At 44.6% G+C, this 26,395-nt stretch overlaps 1 protein-coding gene across 1 annotated transcript in view; it reads left to right on the forward strand.

Moving 5' to 3' along the window:
* The window catches only part of COPS8 (COP9 signalosome subunit 8), a 117,223-nt gene that overhangs the window by 70,463 nt on the left and 20,365 nt on the right, over positions 1-26,395 (forward strand). Inside the window, exons 3-4 of the mRNA XM_069225564.1 lie at positions 3,285-3,333; positions 5,730-5,862. Coding sequence (XP_069081665.1) covers positions 3,285-3,333; positions 5,730-5,862 — 182 coding nt within the window. The remainder of the gene's footprint in view (positions 1-3,284; positions 3,334-5,729; positions 5,863-26,395) is intronic.

Below are 26,395 nucleotides of genomic sequence, written 5' to 3' on the forward strand. Positions count from 1 at the left end.
CAATGTAGTGGGAAAAATCTTAGGAAATTGTTGCTATCTTGTCTAGATCAGTGGTTGGTTGAAAACTTTCTGCTATCTCCAGATCAAGTGGGTTTCAGGACGGGCCAGAGTACAGTCGACCAAGTAATGAGATTAAACCTTGTTTGCTCAAAATGCATTTCCCTTTTAAAAGCTTCCTTATCTGTGGATTTTATTGATCTTCAAATGGCATTTGACAGTGTCCACTGTACTATTCTATGGCAAATTGTGAAGCAACAGGGCGTCCCCCATAAGTTACTAAACCTTCTAGCTGCAATACATTCTGATACTACTATTCGGGTGGAATGCAACACAGGGGGTGAACTCACTGCAGAGATCCCAATAGAAAGGCGCATCAAGCAAGGTTGCATGTTAGCACCAACTTTATTTAATTGCTACATAAATTATGCTGTCAAAACATTAACGAACGTTGATCTAGACATACCAACAATAAAGAGCCAATACCAACAGTGTGCTTTGCTAATGTCACAGTACTAATATCCCAAACAGAATTATCAATGCATCTTCTTTTTAGCAGGTTTTGAATCATTCTGTGTCTCTAGAAATCTCACTATCAATGTTGGAATGACCAAGTATAGTATTTTTGATCCTTAATCAAAAACTCAAACTTAAAGCGACCTTCACGGTCTACAACAAGCCAATGGATTATGTGACCACTTGGGACTATCTGGGCCTTTGTTTGGCTAACAAAGTGTTGTAGGCTTCCCAGGCACCTAAAAGTAATACTGTTTTGGCCCAGCAAGCAGGTGCTGTGATGAGATTTGCAAAATCTTGTGGAAACCGGTCAACAATCTTTGCAATCCTGGCATATAAAATGAAAGCTAGGGACTGCCTGTATGTACGGTTCTGAAATCTGGGGACGTAGAAAAACGCAAAATCAAATTACTAAGAATAACTTTCTAAGACAATTGTTGCCTCTGGTTTGAAGGACACTGATGGACGTGTTGCAGGTAGAATTGGGGATTAATAAAAATCGAGGACTACATCACACTAACACCCATAAAATACTGGATCAGAGTCTGGTCCAAGAAGGAGCTTGGTCCTTCGAAACATACCCTGCTTGACATTGTCAAAAAGCAAAATTATTGTACTCAACCCTGATTGTCCCATATATTAAACATCCTTTCATAATATTGGATTGGAAGATCGCTGACATAAACCAGAAAACATTGCCAGGGCTAGTCGTGCTCTGCTAACTAAAAATTCGGGTCCTATGTAAATCAACTAAAAGCAAGTCGTGCAGGTCCTTTCAAGCTTTCAACCATCCTTGGTCAAAATGTTCCCAGCTGAAAAAAGATCTCTTTAATTGAAGTTTCAGTCGGGAACTTTACCGCTCGCATCCACAGTTAAAAGATGGTCAACAAAGCAGGTCGAGAAACAATCACCCACTTTCTGTTGCTATGCCAAAGTACTTTAGGCATCCGGAGATTCTGTCGTACGTCCGCTCTTTCTTGAACATAAAATCAGATTGTGCAACAAAGCTTGGTATGAGAACAGATGACCAGAAAGTCTTTTCGGTCCTACCAGCTTATATTTATGCAGTTTAGAAGAGCAGGATATGAGCCTGGGAAATATTGTGCATCTTTTTAAACAATATTCTTAACGAGAAGGGATAGTCGGACAGGACTTTTGAATTTTTCTCTAGGGATCTTACTTGACTTCTTTTAGAGACTGCCTAACCTTGTATAATAGATTAGGTATACAAAAAAAGCTTGAATCTGACATATTGTTCTTTTTATCTATGCTGTACCAGATTATATTTCTCTTTTTGTACTCTTGGGACTCGAAAATGGCTCTGATTTAATCAAATTCGTTCTTAACATGTTCTTGGTTATCCTATACCTTTAGTGACAGCTTCCTGTTCTATAACTTATACAATTGAAGATGTTTTAAATGTTTATTTGTATTTTTATTTCTTGTAATCCCAAAGTAAATTGTGCATTTTAATGTAAAGAAGATGTTTTTATTGTGTTGATAATTGTTATGGCTTATTTTGGCTGGGTACAATAAAGATTTGATTGATTTGCCATCTCTAATGCTGGCATTGCCAGGTGACTAGTATCCATATCTGCTATGCTAAAGCCAAGTAAACTCTCCATGTGGCTCCAAAAGCACACTCGACACTTAAAAAAGGTATCACATTTGCTTTTGTAGGTAACATCCTTCTCATGGATATCCGCAAGTCTGGCATCTGCTGAATGCCACATACCTTTACCAAGCATTACTATGTGGCTGTCTTGGCACATGGCCAAGCTGTAGCTGCCCTAGCTGTATTACTAACATTTATTTCAATCATCTGCTGCCTAGCCAGAGGTGACAACTTTAGAGTCCATTTAGAGCATGTGTATCTGTAGCCGCTTATGCTTTGAACGGAAAATCTTACTCTACAACCATTTGTTGCCCTCCTCACCAAATTCTAGTGATGGTCACAGGTGTTTTCTGTGCCTTTCTTTTATTGACTTTATCATGCACCACAAACTCAGTCTTCCAACACTACACTCTACTTACACTACTCACCCCCTGAGTATAAAACAGTGGGTGGAGTCTGTGTGCTAGTTTATTCTGGACTAAGGGAGGAGTCACAGTAAATTTTGTAACTCGAACTTATTCCAACAATAACAAGTTGCAAACATCTGGGCCCAGCAGTGTATCACTTCAAACAGATGGTTACAGGCTAAATATATTTATGTATAGCGTTTATGGTGGTAGTGGGAAGTTCAGCTTTAAGACCTATAGTGTGCTTGACGAATGATAGTGCTCTAAGTCTAGCGCAGAGTCGGAAATGTGATGCTTGGCACATGTGTTACCAATGCTCAGCAGTGAATGTCCCACCTTATGCTATCAGTGTTGGTGTTCCAGAGCTAATCATTGCGTCTGGCACTTGATGTTCTCTGCAGTTATTACCTCTGCCGTTTAGCACATTGAGATGTTTCAGTGATGGTGTTTAACCATCACATAGTGTTGGTCTTAATAGTAGATTGTTTCTGCGGAAGGAAAATATAAAACTGCACACTGAAGAATGTACTATATAATTGCTATTCTGATAAAATATGGAGAAAAAAAAAGTTTTACTCTTTGAAATATGCTGTGTGTCCATACTTCGATTAGGCTCCACTGCCAAGTTAAGCGAGGGACACAGCACTGTTGCAGCTTTATTTTGACCGTTTGTCTGATGTTAATATGGAAAGCATTTAGGTACCACGGATTCAGTGCTTAACAAATGCTTGTATGTTTATTTTTCAAAGGAACAACGCAAGATATCTCTGGAAAAGGATTCCACCAGCAATTCGCTCTGTGAGTATCTTATAAAAACATTATAGTCCAGGGCACAGCACAGGTGGCAGCTGTGCTAACTTTTCTCTCAAAGCTAAAACTGGCCTAGTATTTTGCAGCAGTACCAGCTTTCATTGGGCAAAGGACATACATTAGCTGTACCAGCTTTCAGCGGGAAAGGATATATATTATGGTAATATGATTTCAAGGTCCTCCCTCCCCCCCCAAAAAAAAAACTCTCTCTCTTTCTCTCTCTCTCCCTCTCTCTCCCTCACTCTCCCTCTCTCTATCTCTCTCTCCCTCTCTCCCTCAAGGTTACCAATGCAAGATTTTATACTACCACATCAGTCTCGTAATGCTAAGGGCGATCAGTGAGAGAATGCCATAGGCGTAGTGTTTTCTTTTCTTTTTTTTTTCCTTTTTTCAGGCAGCATGGTCTGCTATGCACAATATTGTAGCTATGTAGTTGCCAAAAAGATGACTTTTTTGCTTTTTGGGCACTCATTGGCTCATCATTTTCTCAGGAGTTCAGCTTTTCACTCATTTGTTGAAAGATCTGTGTGAAACAAGGTTTTTTTCCATGGGTTTTCTAGTAAACAGATTCACGCTGTAACAAAAGATGTGAGCCCAAAGAGTTTTTCAACTCCACTCCTGCACCCGCCACCCTTTAGGTAATACCAATATTACCCAGAACTTTCAGACTTGTGTATCTAGCCTCTAAAATCCACCGAGCTGGGAAAACTGACAGGGGTCTCCCTTGCCCTCCGTTGGGTTAGGTGTACAAGGATGAAATAATATGAAGACTACCTCAAGCCCGACACAGTCTGTCAGGTAAATGTAGATATGTAGAATCCACATTTGGGCCTGAGAAGTCAAAGACCACCACAAGGTAATTTTTTTGTTACACGTCTTTATTTGAAACTAACGCAGACAATACTAGATGTTCAGCAGTTTTAGTGACTATTAATAAAACAGTAGTACAGGTGATTCCTAAGTGTGAATAACGGATAAGCGATACCTAACATTTTCTAAAACCTAACTAGAGCCTACGATTACATTTCTGCCAGTTTGTAAAATTCTGATCCCTCAAAACCCTGATGGCTGATGAGTGCACCCTTTGCCAATCTGCGTTTCATAATTCTTGAACGGGGCATCTAGGTAACTACCAAGGAAACCCATAAAGTCCTATCTGAGCAACTAGAACCGAAGTTTACAATAGAGTTTTCTCTATTCATGAGTACTGTTCTTGTCACCTCCCTAACCGGGCATGAGGCCAGAGCCCGAGAAGCTGTGCCTGGCATGAACTACTGAGAATCATGATAGTAAACAGTGCCAGGGAAAAGGCGCAACAGCGTGCTTTTTCACAACGGCGCAAAATGCGAGGAATGGTAAAACACTAATAAGGTTAACTTATACACGGATCGTGTAACATATTACAGCAATTCAAAATCATACGAGAACGAAATAACCCTTTACAATTCATTTGGTAAAGAACTATTGCATTTACCCCACAAGAGAGCATGGGTCACGTCATAGGCCATAAGTGGTCAGTCCTAAATAGTATTAATTGGAGATATTCACAAGGCTAACGTCCCAATAGGCCCACCTTGACATTTTTGTTAAAATCATCTGCAGGGGAGCTGCTGTTTCAGTGTTCATTCCCTACGGAGTTTTTTTATTATCCCTTGTCAACGCATTTAGATGTTCACAGTTAATCTGTTTGTGGACAAAGCAGTGATTTCCTGGGAATTATTTTTAGAACCCTGAAGTGTTTATAATTCTACATCTATAAATTCAGACTTGTACTGTGTTTCTTGAAATACTGCGTCTAGCAAGTAACATTGGTGTGTTCAGGACGGCAAGGTGTTTGTGTTTGAGGCACGCACTCACACAGGTGCTCGTTTGAATGCACAAAACTTCGAAGTGTGCAGATAAACAAGTTTGCAAACATGTTTGCGTGCGAGTGTACAGCCATGCACAGGAGTGCAGATTTTCAAATGCAAATGTGTAAGTGCAGATGCACATGTGCACAAGTACATATGTACTGTAGGGCTGCCAGTCTTCCAATTTTGATTTTTTGGGCAGTTAAATGTTTTTACTTTTGAGGACTGTGACATAGGAAATATCACGGGTCTATCACAGTAATCCAGTTAACCTAATGTCCACAGTTTCTCTGACAGCACTTCATCTGGTCTGACCACGTGGATCAAGCCGACGTGAAGAGAGACCCTAGGCTTATAATTTCTCGAGTATAAACCAGTAGTGGTATTTAATAAAATCATGAAAAACCTCTTCTTCTAAAATAAATAATAAAAACTAAATACAGCCGCAGAACTCACTATTTGTGAACACATTTTATTGAAGAAATAGTATGATTTTATATGATGAGAGGGTTGATGTGTGCTTCTTTACCACAGGCAAATGCAGAGCTCGGAAATATTTGGTCTGTGGGACAGAGGATTTGGCAGAAGGATTTTCCGGGAATCTACACATCAATCAGCGCACACTCCTGGTCAGAGAACATTCAGGTCATCATGGAGGCCCTAAGAGGTAAGCTAGAAATTCTTTAGAGGCCCCCCTCCTTTAGCTTGTATGTTTTGCTAAACCGTCCTGAGACCCTTGCCCAAACTTCTCACAGACCTATCTGGAACTGCTTATCTCGAGAGGGGAGGAGGAATGAAGATTTTCCTCCATCCCAATTCAGCCATTCAGTCAGAAGTACCAGAAAAGGTTCAATGCTCACCCTGAACACCTACCCTCAATAAACGTCCCCGAGCAGCATCTGTACATGGGCGTGACAGGTCAGAGTGATGTGCAGTGTTGGCATCCATCCACTCTCCCACCCCAACCCACACCCAAAAACTAAGTGGAGCTGCAGGCCTTCAGATGTAGAAAGCAAGTGAAGATTATTTGTATTCTTTAAGGCTTAGAATTTCTTTAATGACATTTATGTCCATTGGACATTCTGATACTTGCTTTTGTAGTGTGAGGCATGGCTCGCCTGTTTTCAGTTTTGTCTTGTTTCTCCAAAAATTAAGTTTAATAAAACGGAGGTTCTTCTTGTATTGGTTCCGCTGTTATATGTAAATCACACTGATACCTTTTGGTTCAGTCTGCTCTATAAAAAGATTTGATAAAAATAAAAATGACTATTTTTTCACTGCAGAATGACGTGCATAATGAGACAAACATTGTCAAGTTCGTAAGTCATGCCCATCATTAATTAAAAGGCAACTTCCTCTTCCTAAATGGATCAAAATCAGAGATTCTTGTAGTTGGAGGGGCAGACATCAATTTACCTCCCATTCAGCTCGCTTACATCTCCAAGTTGGTCAGAAACCTGTGAATTGCATTTTACGTCTTTCATTTGTACCCCCACATCACCACTCATGCAGACCATACAGCTGCTAAAAAACACTAAATATTATTTTGGTGTTTGGATTGTATGTAGTAATAAAGTTAGGAAAGTAAAGCTAATTTTCTATCCCTTCAGCTAGTATTAAGCTGATGTCTGCTTCTACCACCGTACCTTATCTTCTTCATGTTTATTTTTGTCTCTTTTTATGTTTTTATCTTAAGTACTTTTGTCAGTGATACTCAGTACCCACTACCCCAGTGTCCATCGATTTTGATTTCTTTCTTTTGAATAGCAAGAAGGTATTGTTGTCAGTGATTCTCTTACCTGTCCTCTTGCCCTCACCTCGTTTTTCCCTCTTCTCACTTTTTTCCCATCTTTTCTTTCCTCAGGCCACTGCTTCAGACTTGGCCCATCGCTTTCCCCACACTCTTCGTGCTTCACCTTTTAGGTCTGGCTTAAAGAAAGCTTTAGCTGTTTCGACAGGCATTTGATTCCCCAAAAGCTTCTAATAAAATAAATTCATAAGCATAAATGCATACATACATTTATGCAGGGCCTTTTCACCAGTCCCGTTTGTCCACTGGTCAGTTAAGTGACGTTCTCATTTTTCTTCCCCTCACCCCATATTATAGGGCAATGGGTCCGTTTACTTTATCTTTGACAGCCCTTGTTCAGGCAAGAATTGCAAAAAAGGTTGATATTCTTTCAAGTGCAATTCAGTAGTGTTGAAATTATTTTAAGCTCACCGGAGTATGTGTTTTTTGCATTTTCTGCAGTAAGTAGAAAATAGTTGAAGTCTTTGGTCACACTCCTCAACATGTTTGGTCAAAACCTCTGGAAATACGATTTCTTCTACTTCTCTCAGCTGCATTTCAGCTCTGCCATTAAAACATTTTCAAGTAGGTAGCACGAAGGTGCTTGATCATACCCATGGTGCCATACAAGTACATGCCAGGGTTTCTTCTATGGAGGACCTGGCCATACAATATGCACATTACTTTGCGCACATTCGCACTCTTTTCACCACCTGGGTAGGTGAAGAACTTCATGCCATTGATTCTTTTGCCAAATGTTTTGGCTCTTAAGGAGTACTTGGCTCTACGACTAGTTCTTCTTCTGGCAGTGGTGCCTCTATCCAAGCAGTTTCTTAAATCTCCAAACATTCCTCTTCTTCACTGGTGTTCCCTGTGATCAGTTGTGTCTCACGTGAATTTGAAAATGGTGTCTATGTGGAAGATGGAGTCCAACTGCCTATAGGAAGTGAGCTTGTTTTTCAGTGTGGAACGTAAAGCTCAAATCTATAGGAGTGGGCTTCTTTGCGCTGTCGCTTGCAACGATCTTTTGTTAAAGGGAAAAAAAACTTTAAATGGGCTTCAAGGCAGTCCATTACTTACGATTGGTTGGCTTCATCTTCACTTTTATTTCTTTGTGTTCATTGGTCAGCAGCATCTTTTCAGTTTGCCGTTATCATTCCTGACGGCTTTGGAAGGATTTTCGTTGTATCCCTATAGATTTTCTGTCTCTCTCTCTTTCTCTCTCTCACTTTCTCTCTGGCTCTTTCTGTCACACTCTCTCTCTCTCGCTCTCTCTCAGTTTCTTTCTCTCTTACCCTTTCTCTCCCCCCACCCCTTCTTGGCCATCAATGAAAAATCGTTGATCTGTATTTGCATCCTGCATTGAACCTTTGGTTCTCACCGCAAGTGTATGTGTGGCAGAATATATTGTTCACCCGTGTGGTGCAGGGGTACCTCAGCCCTGTTGTTTGCCTTTGCTAATTTGCGGTTGTTTGTATGCATTTGAGAGGCCGCCAGCGAAAGGGACATAGTATGGGCACTTTATGAACTTAGAGGTTTCACCGTGCACAATTTTGGATTGTGACAGCCATGCTTGATTACATGCATCAGACTTGCTTTGGAGGACTCTAGGGTGTTTAAACTCAAGACTTGTTCTGTCCTTCATCTTTCTGCTGAGATCCCCAAAAGTCATACTAGTTGGCCCTATTTGTGATTGAATTCAATTGTTCTGTGAAGTGAACATCTGTCCAACCATCCCGTGCAGCTGATTCAGTGATTATTCAGTTCCATCCCTTTGTGACTTTAATTTGAAATGGAGACTTAATGTTAAAGCTTTCTAATCTAGAACTGTTTATCTGAACTCGTGGCCTACAGGAAAATCTTTTGCTTCATCTTCTTGGTAGTCCTTTCAATATGCTGTAGCTATCCTTTGTCATTGCACTACGATCTCCAACTACATTCAATCTCCTGTATCTGTTCCTTCATAGTCTTAGGGCTACATTCAAGTTTGAAGCATATGTTGTAAATCAGTAGCTTTGCACTATTCTGACATCTACTTTAGGGTTCAGAATATTACATGTTTTTCTTCGAAGTCTTTTGTTTTCGTTTCTAGAATGACGTGTGATCACATTCCCAAAACACACAATGCATCAGGATATAAACTGCATCTTAGGTTATGCTTTTTCCCTGGCATCTGGTTTGGAGCTGCAATAAGGAGTTGTGACCGAGAAAAGGCCTTAAAAATGCCAGAAAGGCTTTGTTACTAAACCAGTGAACATTGAACACTGTGTTGAAAGTAAACTCCCATTCATTTTCCAAGTTTTTCAAGAATGACTCTGAGGATGGTGTATGTAGTAAATACAACTTTTAGATTTTGTCCTTGATATCACGCAAGGTTGCCACAATCCTTTAGAGCACAAAGAAGAAAGCTGGTACTTGTGTCACCTTACTGTCAATATACATCTTACTAGAAGGGTTCACTTTGCTGCTTTGGAGTCAAAGGAACCAATTTTATAGGCTTCAGGGATGTAGAAGTGTTTGATACCGATTAGGACAACTATAGTCCTTTAAAGATGAAGGATGCAAAGGAGAAAGAAGGGCCTCAAGAAATTTCAGATGATGGGCTAACTGTCAAATACTTATTGACTCCAAAGCCAATCCACAGCCTCCATCTCAGATGCCAAAATGAGTTGTGCCTTGGCAATAAAGGCAAATTAGCCACATCCAAATGTTGCGGAGCGGACTCATTTAGAGCATTGACTTCAGTTGTCGGATGATCCCCAAATTTGTCACTATACCAGATAATGTTCATCCCTTTAAGGACATAACGTTGAGGCCTGATCTGCCTCAAACGGACCTCGGATGGCACACAACCTCATAGAGTACTTACAAGCCCAACGAAGATGGATCCTCAGAGGCTGATCAGGCCCAAAAAAGTCACAAAGATCTATTAGTCGATTCCAAAGCGCTTTCTAAAAGTTACTTGATGCAGCGTATAGTCTGAATTCAGGCCTAAGGGAGGCCTCCTGTAGCCCAGGAGGCAGGGTGCACTGTACTATGAGTGAGGGCATAGGTGCATGAGCATATTTGACCCCGTGATAGCATTTAAAACATAATGCTACCAAGAGTAATCTCCATAGGAAAACATAGACTGGCATTTGGGCAGTTCCAGATGTCCAGCTCTGTGATGCCCGGCCAATTCCCCCCGTGTTTGGTATCAAATACCTTGCTTTATAACCCTGAGCATGATGCCCATGCTCAGGATTAACTAGTATGTTCCCTGGTGGCACCCTTAGAGGGTGCCCACCAAGTTACCAAGCTCTCTGCTGTTTTGGCAGGCTCTCTCAAGCCTCTGGTACCCTAGACAAGGGTCTGCCCTCTTGCTGGTTGTGATAGCCCTTCCATAGGGCGGAGAAAAGGGCCAGGGAAGGCAGGAGGTCACACCTCCTCCCTCACAGGCTGGCTAGTGTGAAAGGTAATCAAGGCAGTAAGCCTCAAAGGCTTCATCTGCACTTTAAGTGTAATTACTTGTCCCCCACTAGAGGAAAAAGCCCTTCCAACCCTGTCCAGCTCGACAGGAAGGAAATTAGCTATGCAAGAGGTGTAAACCTCCAAAAGGCTAGCCACACCTTTAGGGTGGACTAGGAGGTCTGTACAGCTGAGAGAGGGTTCTGTCATCTTGACAACCCTTAGGTTTAATGGATTCTGGGTAGGAAAGTAACCCACTCCTACAGGAAGTGGTCACTACAGGGGCGAGCTAGCCACTAGCCACGTGGCCCTTCGCACTTAACGCCCCATAAACCAGGATTTAAGGGGCACCCCTGGCACCAGAACTTTAGTTTTAACTTGCAAAGAGGATGAGGCACAAAGAAGATGTTATCACCGACAACCAGACCTGGACTTCAGCCGCAGTGCGAAGAGAGGACACAGAAGTGACCTAAGGAGACCACCACTGGAACTGAGTGACTAACGTGCTCGAAGTGAATGCTCAATAGACCCAGCAAGAGGGACCCCAGTGCACACCAAGAAGCCAAGAAAGACTCCCCTGGCTGGTGGTACCTGTTGGAATCTGGTCTGGTGTGTGGTGAGTACCTAAGGTATTATCACTGTATGCCAGGGCCAGGTATCCCCTATTAGAAAGGTGTAGTCCGTGTTTAGGAAGTGAGGTTCGCTAGAGGTAGCTGTGGATGAGCAGCCAAGACTTATCTAGGAGACATGCAAAGCTTATGCAATACCACTGTAGTCACACAGCACTTGCACACATGAAAGAACTCCACAATGTTACAAAAATAAAGGTACTTTATTTTAGTGGCACAAATACTTAAATATTATATAGGCAATGCTCTTCTAGCAGGTGAGTAAACACACACTATACACACCTTAGTTGTCAGAAATGAGCTTAGCAAGCAGTAGTAAACAGTGCATTAACAATAGACAATAGTGACCCTAGGGGGAGCCCAAACCATATACTAAAAATATGGAACGCGAATAATGAACCCCCACCCAGGTAAGTGGAATCTGTAGAGGGGAGCTGGAGGAAGTAGGAACCACAAAAGGTAAGTACCAGAGTGACCCCCAGCGACCAGGAGAGAAGAGGTAAGTACCTGGTTTTTCCCAAACCCATGGAGGAACTTTGAAAATGGACTGAGCAAGATCAAAGTAAGACTGCAAGAAACAGAAGATGGATCCAGACAGAAGAGGACAAATGAAGGGGACCAAGTCCAGTTTGAGTTGGAGTGTCTGGTTTTAGGCAGGAGCCACTACCCACCCTTCTGGAGAGGCAGGACCAGGTCGAAGGGGAAGACCAGGCTTCCCCAAGCAGGCAGGAGATGGAAGTTATGGATGCAGCCCCCACAGGCAACTCACAAGCAGCAGGCACAGGAGTCACAGTGAGGCCCATTCAGCACACCTGGAAAGGAGTCCCACGTCGCTGGAGCAGCAAGCAGGAGACCATCCGTTGCAGGGAAGAGTGCTGGATCCCGGGGCTACACGGAGCCTGAAAATCCCTCAGAAGAAGAGTCCACAAACTTTGGTAGCTGCAAGAGCCTCCGTGCACCGGGGTACCGTCCTGCAAGGAGATGCAAAGACTCACCACCTCCAAAGTTGGACAGCTGGTACAGGGGACCGGGGGGGTCACTCCAGACTACCACCTGTGTTGCAGGATCCACGTGGAGTTGCAGGACAGAGGATCAAAGTGGCCAGTTGTCGTTGCAGTTGGTGCTTGTGGATGCAGGGGAGTAACTCCTTCACTCTAAGGGCGATTCCTTCTTGCTTCTTGGTGCAGAATGAAGACTTGCTGCCCTTGGAGGATGCACAGCCGGAGAATTGTTGCAGTTGCTGGAAGAAGCCAGTGAAACAATGTGGCAGAGCGAAGTCGTCGCTGGAGCTGCAGATTGTAGGTTCCTGTGAAGTCCATTGTTGATTCAAAGGGCCAGAAGTCTTAGTAAACATTGCAGAGGAGTCCTGCTGGAATCTTGAACGTCCAATCTGAGGACCCACCCAAGATGGAGACCCTCATTAGCCCTGGAAAGGGGATTGGTCACCTAGGCAGGTGACCACCTATCAGGAGGGGGCTGTGATGTCACCTACCTGACCTGGCCACTCAGATGTTCCCAGAGGCCTCTGCCCACCTTTGGTTCAAGATAGCAGAATCAAGTGGCCCTCTGGAGGAGCTCTGGGCCCTGCCCCTGGGGTGATGATGGACAGGGGAGTGGACATTGTCCGTGAACCAGTGCAGACTGGTTTATGCAAGGAGGGCACCAAATGTGCCCTTCAAGGCATACCAGTGGCTTGGGGAATCTACCCCTCCGAAGCCATGTAACACCTGTTTCCAAAGGGAGAGGGTGTTGCCTCCCTTTCCCAGAGGAAATCCTTTATTCTGCCTTCCTGTACTTGAGCTTTTCAAGCAGCAGGAGGGCAGAAACCAATCTGAAGGATGGCAGCAGCGCAGGCTGCCCGGGAAAACCCTGCAAACTGGTAGGAGCAATGCTGGGGGTCCTCTAAGGAGCCCCCAGTGTGCATGGAATAATACAACCATTACTGGCAACAGTATAGGGGTATGATTCCGACATGTTTAATACCTATGTGACCTATGTCAAGTACACAGCTGAAATGGCTTCCCCCACTCACGAAGTCCAGAAAAATTGAGCTGGAGTTCGTGGGGGCACCTCTGCTCATGCAGGGGTGCCCTCACACACAGGTACTTGCACTCTGCCCTTTTGCCTAGGAGGCCCTACCATACGGGTGACTTACAGTGACCTGGTGCAATGACCTGTAGTGAAAAGGGTGCATGCACCCTTTCATGAAGGCTGCAGTGGCAGGCCTGCAGACACACTTTCCATGGGCTTCCATGGGTAGCATAATACATGCTGCAGACCATGGGGAACCCCTGGTGCCCCAATGCCCTAGGTACCATGTATTAGGGACTTATATGGGGGCACCAGTATGCCAATTGTGGGGTGTAAGAAGTTGGGGTCAACCAAATACAGAGGGAGACAGCACAGTTACTGGGGTCATGGTTAGCAGGATCCCAATAAATATAGGCAAAAACTGACAGGCAAAAAAAGGGGGTAACCTTGCCAAAAAGATTGTACTTTCCTACAGTGCCAGTCCTCGGTAAACTGCAGGAGTAAACTCTGTGCTGACGTCAAACAATTGCGGTCCGACTGGCTCCGTGAGAGTGAGCCTAAAGAAACTTGCTGTCCAGCATCCAAAGAGAGGGAATGAGGTCTCTGCCAAGTTTCAAGCTTCTACTCCCTGCCAGATGACCTCTAGCCGGCGAACTACAGGCGGACCACCTTGCAGCTACCAAGGCTTCTTTGTCGCCCCTCTGGAAATCGGCGGCCACTTGGACATCACAGACTCTAAAGCAGACCCCCAGGATAGAGACCAATGTTGGCAACGACCCCTCTCCTGTGGTTCTGCATGCTGAAGAGAGTGACCTCAAGAGGAGCAGTAAAGCAGCTTTGGCGCGACCAGCTCCCGTGATTGACAGCTAGAAGCCACCTCTGCACCCAGAGCCACCGGGCGTGGTGGCGAAGTTCCAACTGTTGATTCCTAATCCTAGCCCCCTCCCCCCCAAAGACCTTTACATCCAAAAGGTAGAGTGTGTGTCCACCTCCATGTACCTGTTTGTCGAGTGGTGCAAACGTGCCTGCAGCTGTGGACCCCGTAGGCACCAAGGACAGCCAAAGCACCTTTGCAGCCGTGCTTCCCTGGCAAGGTAATAAGAAACTGACTGTTGACTCTTGGTCTAGGGCCCCGCAGAACCTCAAGTCCAGGTGGGTTCCTGGAACTCACCCTGGAAGTGCCCGAGTACGCGCTTTGATTTTCTCCATTGACTTCAATGGGAGCTATTTTAACAGTGAAAATACAGTATTTTCCAAAGCTTCTAAAATTCATAACTCGGGTTACATGTAAATTACAAAGTTCATTTTGGTGTCTAAATTTATATAATTTTTTTTAATTGGTTTTGGATTTCTTGGAAATCGTGTCATTACTTATCTTCCATGTCAGTATTGTGAAATGCTTTACACATGTTCCTATAAGTAGCCTGACTGCTCTTTGCCACACTACCAGGACTGTGCTAAGGTTTGCTAGTTTGAACATAGTAAGTCTCCCCTATCATAGCACATAACACTGCCACCTTGCTACATAGCCATACTGTGCAACAGCGTTATTGCTGTACATTACAGCTAAAAATATAATGTAAAAAAAAAAAAAACAACAACGCTATGACGTGGCCAGCACTTATGGTTTTTTTTGTTTGTTTTTAACTACCTTTCCTTCCCATCCTATTTTGCTTGTCTTCTCTCCCACCCACATCCTTGTGTCCCGCCATCCCTCTTCCGTGTTGCATCGTCCCTCAGTCTACTTCCCAAACAAATAGGGGAGTGGTTTGGGGGACAAGGCAACATAGAGGGAGGGTGAGCGGACAACCAAGGACAAGCGGGAGGGGCTGAGATAAGCACATGCACAATGAAGGATGTGTGGAAGGGCTGAGGCAAGCACACGGAAAGTAGGAGAGGCTGGGAAAGCACACTGACAACAAAGGGTGGGGTGGCTGGGGAAGCATTCGGAAAACAGAAGGTGGGTTGGAGGAGATTAGGCAAGCACATGTACAATGGAGAATATGAGGGTGGGGCTGAGGCGAGCACACAAACAACAGAGTGTGGCTGGAGCAAGCACACAGACAATTCGGGCACACTGGGCCCACTGTTAGATAACAAACTGTCTCAAAAAACCTAAAAACACAATTGGGACGTATGTCCTGTAGCAAAGGAGGTTTGTGAAAAGGCGTTGCCTGCCGGCGCAGGATCTGGCCAAAAGCAGTTCTCTATGGGGATTGGTAATCCACAGGAGTTGATCGTAGGGCCTGGCTGAAGGACAGATCCGGTGGCCAATCCCACTACTTGCAGCCAAAGACTATTTGCAGGTTGAGCTCTGGGACTGGTCTCTGAATTTTACTGAAAAACGTAGTTCAAGTACAGCTATAGTTATGAATTTAAAAAAAAGAATACTGAAATTCACTGGTTATTATTAGCTTGATCCAGACAGAGGCCACATCGTTCTCCTGCTGCTGCTAAAAGACCAGATCTAAAGATGGGTGTAGTTTACAGAAAGATATTTTCAGTCTATCTTGCAAAAGCCAAATGTCTCCTGGTGAAAAAGCCCTGCAGGAGAAATTGCCAACAGGGCATTACATGCAACCAGATGCTGATTAGAGGCAGCCACGTGAAAACCTTTTGCCATGCAAAGACGATCTCTGGGAGAATTACATTTTAAACTCGCACATTGACAAGTCCTTGTACAAATATCTGACATCTGACAAAACCTCAACCTGCCATATTGCTTAGCAGCGGGTAGTTTTCCAACAAGGAATATCAATTGCTACAAGTCAAAAAAATTACTTTACTCCTAAAGAATTTGTCTCAAACTGAACGGACAGTCCGGTTATGATGTTTCTCAAAACAAACACTTTCAAATTTCCACTACAAACTTGATGTATTGCGCCGCAAGGGGTTTGCGATTATAAAGTGACCACTTAAGACCCATAATCCATCCAAGCCATGTGTCTACGTTGATAGTTATACACACAGCCCTGACTAGAGCAATCATGCATGATACTACAGACGAGCCTCCAGCAGACAGTGAAACAAGCATGGTGACATTGGTATCAAAGGGATGGCAATGGGGGTGCATCACCAACTCCCAGGCTCTGCTTTACACGTTCAATTGCTTCCAGTGGGAAGAGATGGAGGAGCGCCTTCAATACCTCCCAGTGGAGTGCAGAAAGAAAGGGAAAAACAGATTCCATTGTAAGTATCTGCTGTTCTTTCGATGCGTATTACACAGCCTGCCGCATAGTCAAACCCAGCATTTTGCTGTGCCACCATGTGGCGCTCAGTATTTCTTGTTCCTGCCCGGATATACAGCAGCACCTCTTCAGTTTGTCTTTTGATGGAGACCACTTATTCGGCCAGCAACACCCTTTTCAGCTGTCACCACCAGGACAGCAGTAGTCCTCTCAGGGCAGTCCAACCCAAGGAGGGCTTTTCAAAGATCCACCCAAGCTTCCACAGAAGCAGATTCTGAACAGTGATTCAGTTCTCGACCCAACATTCTTCTACTTGCCCACATCATCAGCAAAGACCAGATCCCCTTGCTTTTAGAGAAGATACGCTCCGCACTCCGCAAGGGTGCAGTAGAAAATGTGCCTAAGCATATGCCTCTTTACCTCCCACCTCTACTCTGAATGAAGAGCAGCGAAGCTTTCTTAGCTAGCCTGCTTCACACTGACAAGCCTGTTGCATTGGGGAGGTGAAAGAAGAGACGGAGTCTGCCTGCCTGATGCATTGTGTGTCCCAGTAACCTGATCTTGAGTCACCGAAACATAAAACTTTGCAGTTGTAATATTCTGAGCCCAGCATTGGATGGCCGAATAGTGCACAGCATATGATCTGCACAGCGACAAGTTTCAAAGCAAGTAATATTTTTATTGGAGTGAAGAGCAGGCCGATATTAAAGACCACAATTGCACTGGACCCTGAAATGATTTCTTGTTCACCGGATTTTTACAAGTTCCAGCTACGTGAAAGGTTTTTACTTTCTTGTAGTGTAGTAGAGCCTAATAAAATGATTTGTAAAATAGGTCATGTAAACGCAGTCTAATGCAGGTTTATAAAGGAAGCAGAATAGGTAAGATTAGAGTTTAAAAGGCGGAACCTCCATTGGACGTCTTAACTTAAACTCGCTAGACTGCTTGACAACAGTAGGAAAGTGAACGTAGTTTACCAGATTCTATTAGTAGTTTAAAATAATAACCTGACTTATGTAGGGGATACAAAAGGCATCCTAGTTTACACCTGAGAGACCGCTGTTTCTAGAGCATGGGGTCTTCAAACTTTGTAATGCTTGACTCGTCCACCCCTGAGCAAAATTATTTTGGGTCGAGAGCTCCTCAGGCTGGTATGCAATGGAGTGGGGTACATTTTTGTTCACAGGAAAAGTGTATAATGGCAGGAAATAATTTTAGTTGCATTGGACAGTGAAGATTATACAGGGGCACGAGGGGAACAAGAGGGGGCATTCTTCTTGCCTCTATACTTCAGGCTCCTGCAGCCCCGTTCAGTGATGACTTATACATTGCTTCCATCAGGCCCGCGCAGTCTCGGTCTGCCTCTTAAATTTTTGTAGTGCTGCCTCCCTATGTACTCCTGCAGCTCTCCCTCCCTCCCGACACTGTTCTTCTCATTCGGACTCTTGCAGCGCACCGTCCTTCCAGTGCATAATTCTCACCATACCCTCATCCGGAGCTTGTCACCCTCTGTGGACTCATTTTCACCAGCAAACAGGCAATTCAATCTGAATGGGATCACTAGTCCTGAAACCTGCATCGCAGTGCAGAAAAATGTTTTCGTCTCCAATTATTTCAGTGAGATCAGCCTCCAAAACTTCTCAATCTCTCCCACCTTACAGACTCGAAAGGTTGAGGTATGCTCCCAAATCATGCAACACTTACTGCCTCTAAGCTCCTTCCACCAGGGTCTTAGAAGTCTTAGAGTCTATGCTCTGGCACAAAACCTTCTCTCCAAGAGTTTGGATCTTTTCCTTGCTCAAGCCTCGTGCATTTCTCAATCCCTCCATGCTTATGTATTTGGTTACACCCGTGGGGTACAACAAAGTGTGGTGACCCCTGCATATGCTTTGATGTGGAAGGGTGCTCCCCCTCCTCACCCCCCCCCACACACATATAATGCCACTGTACCCTAGGGTTGTGCTTCATGGTTTGAAAAACCACTGTTCTAGAACAACCAGTTTAGCTTGAAGCAGAATCATATTTTCTCTGAAGGAAGGATCTCTCTAATTTCTTTCATTTCAGAGGTCTTACCCATAGAGGTACACGAAGTTACATGTTTATTTTCCTTGCATAACATGCAGAATTCATCAGAGAACTACTGGTTTTATGTAAGGGTGACAGTATAGTGAAAATCAGAACTTTGATTATTTGATCTCGTGAGGCCAATTTTCACATTTTGTTCATGGGAATAATTTGCTCTTTTACAATTTTCCCTCGCCACAGTCCATTGTTTAAAACTTTTTTGTAAGTCATGCAGTGAACATTAGTAGCACAACACTTGCGAAACACCCATTTTAAAAGACCTGCAAAACATTTGGCTCCAATGGACTGTACCGTGAGGTAATGCTACACAGCCAGTGTAGTGTAAGGAAAAATGAAAATTATTCAAGCTATGGCTAGACCAATAATCTCGGTATTGCAATATTACACTTGTGTAATAAAATTTGCGACCAGAAATGGGAGTTTACTGAAAGTCTAAAGGGAAGAGCTTGTTTTTAAAGTGTCTTGTAGCTGTGGTTAGAGGCCTTGAGATGGTAGCATGTGCAGTATTTCTCATCAGATGTCCCATGCACTTGGTGATACAGTGGCTTGAAACTACACTCGGCTTGGTTCATCATTTTCAGTACGGTAACAAGCATTGGCAAGGCGAATATGTCTAGCATTTGCTGCCAAACGTTTGGCTTTTTCAATGCTTATTTTGTTCTAGCTTTTGCTAAACTTTATTGTTTGGGCGCTGCCAGGCAAAAATATTTTTGGTCTCAAAAAACACTTACCAATCAAGTGCCAGGCGCTGAAAAAACTATTTTGTGTGGGGATGCCTTTCTTGTGAAAGGGCAGACTGACGTTATTTGCAGTGAAGTTATCCAGTGGTTGAAGTGGTGTGACCCATTGCCTCATGCTGCAGTGGGAGGAAGAAAAAAGTGAATGACACAATAACAGACCAGTGGATGAAAAGAGCACACAGAAGACAATATAAGTAATTTATGTTATACAAATATTAATAGAAAAATTGAAAGGTCTTTGCTAACGCCACATCTGAACAAGCTTTGGTAAATTCGTTAGGTTTCGCCTATGTGATTAATAATAAGTTTTGTTGTAAGTTGTAGCTTGGTGAACAGTTGTGCAGATGCCAGGCATTGTTCCTTTAAAAGTATTGAATCAAGTGAGAATGGATGTTACCAGGGATGGATGAAAAGGATGGCAGGTGTTTTTGTATCTATTGCAGGGAGGGTTCTACTGTGAGTGGGCAGTAGAGTTGCAGAACATCAGATATTTTCATATATTTGGGGAGGGGCGATGGGGCAGGAGTGTGATGATGTTGGTAGCAGGACACCTAGTATCTGTAATTTTCGATCTACAGAAAAGGGGGGAGGCTGAGGCATTTACGGTCATGTTGCGAATGATTTGACTCTGCCACTGAGCAGCAGATCTAAGAGGCGGGAAATACCCAACATGAAATTGTAGGTGGTTGCTATCTCCCAAGACGTTATCTTTTTATCCTCATTGTTTATTTAATGTCATTTGGACTCTGAATTGAAAATGACCCAGTTATTGACAACTACAAAACTATCTATATGTAATATAATTATATGTTACTTTCATAATGAGTAATAAAGTCACCAGCATTACAACCTACAAGTATTGTTCTCCAGTTTAATAAGCAACTACAGACTATAACTCCCACTCCCTCGAAAATATCTTTAATTTGTCACTGATTATATCCGTCGTCCAGCCGACTAGACCATGTCTTGGCAAAGTACACAAAGAAATGTGCAAATCTGCGCTGAGACACACCAAATCACAGCCATCACTGCTCTAAAAATAAAGTTGTTTACTTTCGAAGAAAGCGGCCTGCGGTAAACAGCTTGTGACAAATCCAGTGATGACGAAGCATGGCTTTTGTGCGTGAAAAAAAAAAATCAATAGCCTAAGGCTTTGTATCTTTTATGCTTCCCGAGACAGCACTTTAAGAGCATAGACAAAACACATTAAGTTGCAGCATGAATGTAAAATCTAAGATAAAATAACCACCCTTTCACCGGCACAGCCTGTCACTAAGTTCTGCAGACAGGTACCGTCAAAGCATCTGGGTTGCCATATGTGTTGAAAAAAATAGAAACAGATGGAGGAATGAGGAAGTATAACAAAGCTTATTAACTTACATTAGTGACGTGTACTCTGCGCCGTTGCTTATTCTAACCCCGATGTTGTTTGCGCTTAGCTGTGTTAGAACACTGTATGATAGTGCATGGCTCCACAGCATGCCCTCACATCTATCACAGCTGACCTCTGAGCGTGCCCTGCTGCTTCAAGGCGCAGAGCAGCACATCTTGTGCTTTCTGCAGGTTAGTGTCACTGAGAAATCTGTAGCAGGTTCACTTCATTACTGCAGCCTAAACTTAAAAATAAGCACAGCGCAAGCACTGTGCTTGTTTACCTAATCTCCCAGTTCAAGCGTGCATGTGAAAGGCAATCTGAGGCACAACAAGCACGCTTGAAATGCATGCAGCCACAGGGAGATTAAGTAAAGAAGCACAGTGCAAGTGATATGCAGGGTAAACATAAAAATAAGCACAGCGCAAGTGCCGTGCAGGATAAACCTTAAAAAAAAAAATTTCCACAAAAGGTGAGGAAAACAGTAGCTGGGCCTCTGGCAAACACAGAGCAACAAACATTAGTAAATGCAGGAAATATTTTACAGCCAATAGAAACAGAGGAAAAGTAAGTGGCAAGCATAAGAACCAATGAAAAGCAAGGGGGTGAGGTTGTAAGCCCCTTTTAAGATTTATATTGAATACAATAAATTTCACAAGCACAGCGCAAGTGCTGTGCAGATGAAACCTAAAAGGGTTCACGAGCAAATCCTCGGAAGCAACATCACAGAATGAACGACAGTATAACAAGCATTTGCTCGAGTTAGAGCTATTAGCGTTAACTGCCAACCAGACTTTTCTTGGCACATACACTGAAAGTTAAAAGTAACACAGATTCCCATAATCGAGTCGATTCAGAGCGCCACTGCTGCCATGAGCTTCAGGAAAAAGAAGTTAACTCGCAAACTTATCTGCAAAAGTGCAGTTAGCCATGTAACAGAGGTGATGGCAAGGTGGTAACAAACCCTCCCAAAGGAGGGATAAATGTAAACCATTTACCAATGTCATCAAAGGATTTTTGAAGGGCAAGCCCACGAACGAGTGAGTGGTAGTGATGGGCGTGGTTAAAAGCTCCGATACACACCAACACGTCGGAAAAGCCATGCTTACGAGCTGCTATGCTCGACCTAAAAAAACATCTAATTCTGGCACTCGCTTTGTACTAATCCCTCTCTTCCGAGAGATGGCAGCAGAGACTGCATGATGTGCACGTGCTACTCAGTGGAAAGTATAATAGTATTTTAAATGCTTAGTGTGTAGCTTTTTTTTGCCGCCTCGCGAGCAGTGTGTTTCGTTTGTGTATTTATTAAAATCAATTGTAGTAGTATTATGTATCCGAATGAAGGAGAGGAGTCGCCGAACAGAGTATACAGTTAATAGGCTAAACATGCATGCGATGGCTTGCATACTCCCTCAGGAAATAGGTTTAACCATTGAAATGCATATTCAGTCGAAAGTTTCTTTGAGGAAGTGTGCGATCAGGAGACAGATTGATGTTCTCTGCTGAAAAAGATGTCAGTTTATGTAGACTGTGAAGTACAGTATCTCTAAGTGGTTCACTACATTTTTAAAGATCTCTTAAATGTCTACTACATACAGTGAAAATGCGTGATTTAATAAACGTGGATGTTTAGTCAGTAAGAGGCCGATAGGCGCACATACTATTGATATTTTTGATGCCTTGAATGGGTGGCATCAACACCTGAATGTCCGTTCAAGGTAGAGAGCGGGCTTACCTGCGCACGTGATTCTGTGAGCTAGGAGGGAGAACAAGGGATATATCTAGAAGTTTGACACCCTGTGGAGTAGTCTGGCTTTGCAGAAACCTGATGGGTGAAGCAGCATTAGAATGAGCGGGAGGGTGACCTGCCGTGAAGCGACCAGTGGCCTTTCATTGACGGGCGCATGATATTGTGTGAACGTGGAGGTTGCTTGTGGTCTGGAGCAGCCAAGCAAGCGGATTTCTTCGAGGTTGCACCCAGTGAAACTGTTGCTAACCAGCATCTGTTTGGAGGAAGAAGGTGACCTGAAGAGCACTTGGCAAAACTGTGAAGATGCTTAAGGATGTTTTAGAAATAATTTTTCTGATACTGCCCTGAATAAAGGTGAGAGCAAACAGTTGCCCCTAAATCGCCTAAAATGGGCTACTGCTCCATGCACTTGTATCATCTCCGACTCTGACTCAGTTGACTTCTCCAAGGTTTTGCCATATTTTATCAGTTTGCTTGGGTGGTGTATCATGTTAGCGATTTAGATGGCAGTTCTGGTAATCGATCCAGGGCTCAAAGCAATTCTCTCACTTCTGAGCATATGATCTGAAATAGCTCTGAAGCTGCTGTTAGGTGGTTTGCAGCACTTTGCAAACCCCAAAGTTTAGATAAATTAATCAGTGTAATGATTGTTGGCAAAACATGGGAGAAGTAAGCCTTCAGCGTAGGTTATGAAGTAGTATATCAGAGGAGAGGCCAAATAGATGTTGGCACTTAAGCCTTCAGTATTCCAACGGGAGCAATATTCCAGTGGAAGAACGCGAGTAAGGGCACCAAGGATAAAGATGCACATATGGGAGTGGTTGTTTTCCGCAGTTGGCACATTCTCTTACAGGCAGAGACACACTTGCTATAGGTTGTTAGCATAGGAAAGGAAAGAAAAACATAGGTAACAACCGGGAAAGAGGAGAAGCAAGCCAGATGTTGTCTTTTAAACAATTGTTGATGTGGGCTAGGACATATATTAGACTTAGGCAACAAGTGCTCCATAAGAGATAGTATAAGAGAGATGGCATCACATAGCAAGAGAGGGATATGAACGTGGGTGAGAAATGGGCACCTCACAGAAAATTCCCTAGTGGCCAGACTCTTTCATTTTAGTCATTGGCAGAGTAACGGATTGTGTTGAGGAAAGCGATGTACTATATTTTAGTAGGGAGGTGCTTGTTTGGGTTGCTGTCTGAAAAGGTGGAATCAAGATGAGTTACTTCTTGAGTTTGTGTCAAATCTGTTTTTCTGATGGATACAACTACCTGTGGATTCCTCACCTAATGAATTCTCCCCATGCGCAGCATTCGACGGAAACTTCTTTCCAGCTCTGCACGTCGGCGAGGACGTCACAATTGCCTGACTCCTCGCAGCTCCGTTTGACGTCATCATGGCAATAAGAGGCCCTCGCCGGCGTGCTGACGTCAGTTCCCTTTTTTCTGTGCCTTCGATAGCGGTTATTTCTCCAGCTCTTGTATCTTTGCTGTTGAAAGGGATACTTTGTGGTTTTTTTCGGGATGTCTGCTCCGAAGAAGTCAGGGTTCAAGCCTTGCAGAGCATGCGGAGGTCGAATGTCAGTCACTGACCCGCATAACGACTGTCTGTGGTGTCTGAGCTCGGACCACGACATACAGGAGTGTGGTTCGTGCCAGAAAATGAACCCCAAAGCTCTGAAGGAGCGTGAAGCCAAACTATTTTTAGCAAAAGCTAAAAAGGAGAAGAGGAGTCACCATAGGTCTTCATCGGGGAAGTCGGCGAGGAGTCATAAACGGTGCCATCTCGATTCCCGGCGTCGTTCCAGAGGAAGCCGTTCGAGGTCGAGGTCTCCATCTGCTCGGCGCCATAAGTCCTGGGAGGTCAGCCCGATGGTGACTCCTCAGCCTTCGACCCTGCAATCTTCTCCGGCGCCGTCGGTCTTTGAGGGGGTGGAGCCTCAGAGTCCTTGCTCATCTCCGGTGCATCCGGATGTACAGGATCAGAGTCCGGCGGAGTATGCTGCTTTCCCTGCTCCGGGGACAGATCCAGCGGCATTCCTTAATGCCATGTTTGCCATGTTTCAGAGCATGGCGCCGGGAGGTGGTGCGCCAGCTGGCCCCACTGGTTCCTTGGTGTTTAATTTAGGCGCTCTGGCTTCTAAAAGACCGACGCCGTTCATGCCATTCTGTCCGGCAGGAGACACTAGCCCGGCGCCGGTACCGGCGGTTCAGCCGTCGACGTCGGTGGAAAGACCTTCGACGCCGGTGTCTATTCAGATGAAGGCGTCCCGAAGTCAGATGGCGTCGATGGGTGGAGATCGAGAGTCCACGGTGCCGATGGATCCATCTCCGGTGTCGGAGGGGTCCGGAGATCGTGTGGTGAAGCCTTCTCGATGCCGCTCTCCGACGTCGGCCAACTCTTTGTCGACACCGGGGCTGTAGGCGAAATTGCGTTCCCGAAGGAAGGCCCTCAGATTGTTGGAGGAGAGAGAATACCAGAGACAGCTCCTTGAGGAAGGGGAGATTGTGGAGCCCCTAGGTGACTTTCAGGGGTTGGACACTGCCAGTGGGCTTGATACTTCCCCTGAGTGGGATTTGGCCTCGCCAGGGGAATATACTGAGGAGGCAGCCTTGTTTCATTCTGTCATCAGGAAGGCTGCTGATTTCTTAGAACTCCCATTTCCGATGGCCCAGGTCAAGACGAATATCCTGACGGAGGAGCTACATCCTGCCACTGCTATTGCGGATCCGTTGTTGACTTTTAATGAAGCTCTTATAGATCCCATAGTTGAGGTTTGGAAAAAGCCTGTTTCTTCATCAGCAGTGAACAGGTCGGTGGCCAGACGGTATAGGTCAGCGCCTGGGGACCCTGAATTCCTTTCCAAACATCCGTCTCCTGAGAGTCTGGTGGTGCAGGCGCCTTGTTCGTCGCGGTCTGCTCCTGGCTCCTTCCCTGGTGTGCCATCCGACAGGGAGTCCAAACGCATGGAGCAGTCTGCAAAGAAGGTTTTCTCGTCATGCAGCATTGCACTTAAATCAGCTAATGCCACGTGTATCCTGGGTAGATACATTCATGCTATAATGGATGCAGCTAAAGCAGCGTTTCCTGATATGCCCCAAGACTTGCAAGGACTCCTCACGGATGCCAAGTCGGCGGCGGCGACGCAGGTCATACAATCAGGACTGGACACCACGGACTCTGTCGCTAGAGCCATGGGAACCTCCATCGCTACCAGACATCATGCTCGGTTGCGTACGTCTGGGTTTTCGTCGGATGTCCAAGCCACTCTCTTAGACTTGCCCTTTGATGGCGATAAATTATTTGGCACTAAAGCCGACTCTGCGTTGGAGCGCTTTAAGGAGTGTAGGACAACGGCAAAATCCTTGGGCCTGCAGGCTGTTTCGACCCCTTTTAGATCATTTAGACGTCTTAGAGTATTTGGACGAAGGGCGTCCTTTCGTGGGAGATCGCAGCAGGCAGGCCAGCGGCCATCAAGTCTCCCTTACAGATCTTTTAGGGGGCGGGGTAGAGTCCGCACTAGTGGGGCCACCCAACAGCAGCACCCTACCTTTTCCTCGGGGGGGATGCAACAGGGAAAGCAACCCTAGTCCTCTAACCGTTGCGTCCCATGTATCTCCAGTAGGGGGAAGGTTGTCTCTTTTTCTTCCTATGTGGGAGTCAATAACATTCGACTCCTGGGTCATCAGTGTGGTAAGGAAAGGCTATGCCGTTCCCTTTCGGGAGATTCCTCCTCCCTTCCCTCCCCGTCCTTCCTTTTGTTCAGAAGATCATCTCCTGTTGTTATAACAGGAGGTTCTATCCCTATTGTCAAAGGGTGCAGTAGAGTTGGTTCCCGAGCAGGAGAGGGGCCAGGGATGTTATTTAAGGTATTTTCTGATCCCCAAAAAGGATAGTCGTTTGAGGCCTATCCTGGACCTGAGGATTTTGAATTGGTTCCTCAAACAGGAGAAATTCAAAATGTTGACTCTAGCACAGGTACTTATGGCGTTGAACAAGGAGGATTGGATGGTGTCTGTCGGCTTGCAGGATGCTTATTTCCATATTCCCATGTGACACAGGAAGTATCTCTGTTTTGTGGTGGGGTCCCAACACTACCAGTTTGCGGTCATTCCTTTTGGTCTTACTTCCACGCCTCGAGTCTTCACGAAGGTGATGGCGGTGGTTGC

This window comes from Pleurodeles waltl, chromosome 3_1, assembly GCF_031143425.1.
Source record: "Pleurodeles waltl isolate 20211129_DDA chromosome 3_1, aPleWal1.hap1.20221129, whole genome shotgun sequence".
NCBI classification, from domain to species: Eukaryota; Metazoa; Chordata; class Amphibia; order Caudata; family Salamandridae; genus Pleurodeles; species Pleurodeles waltl.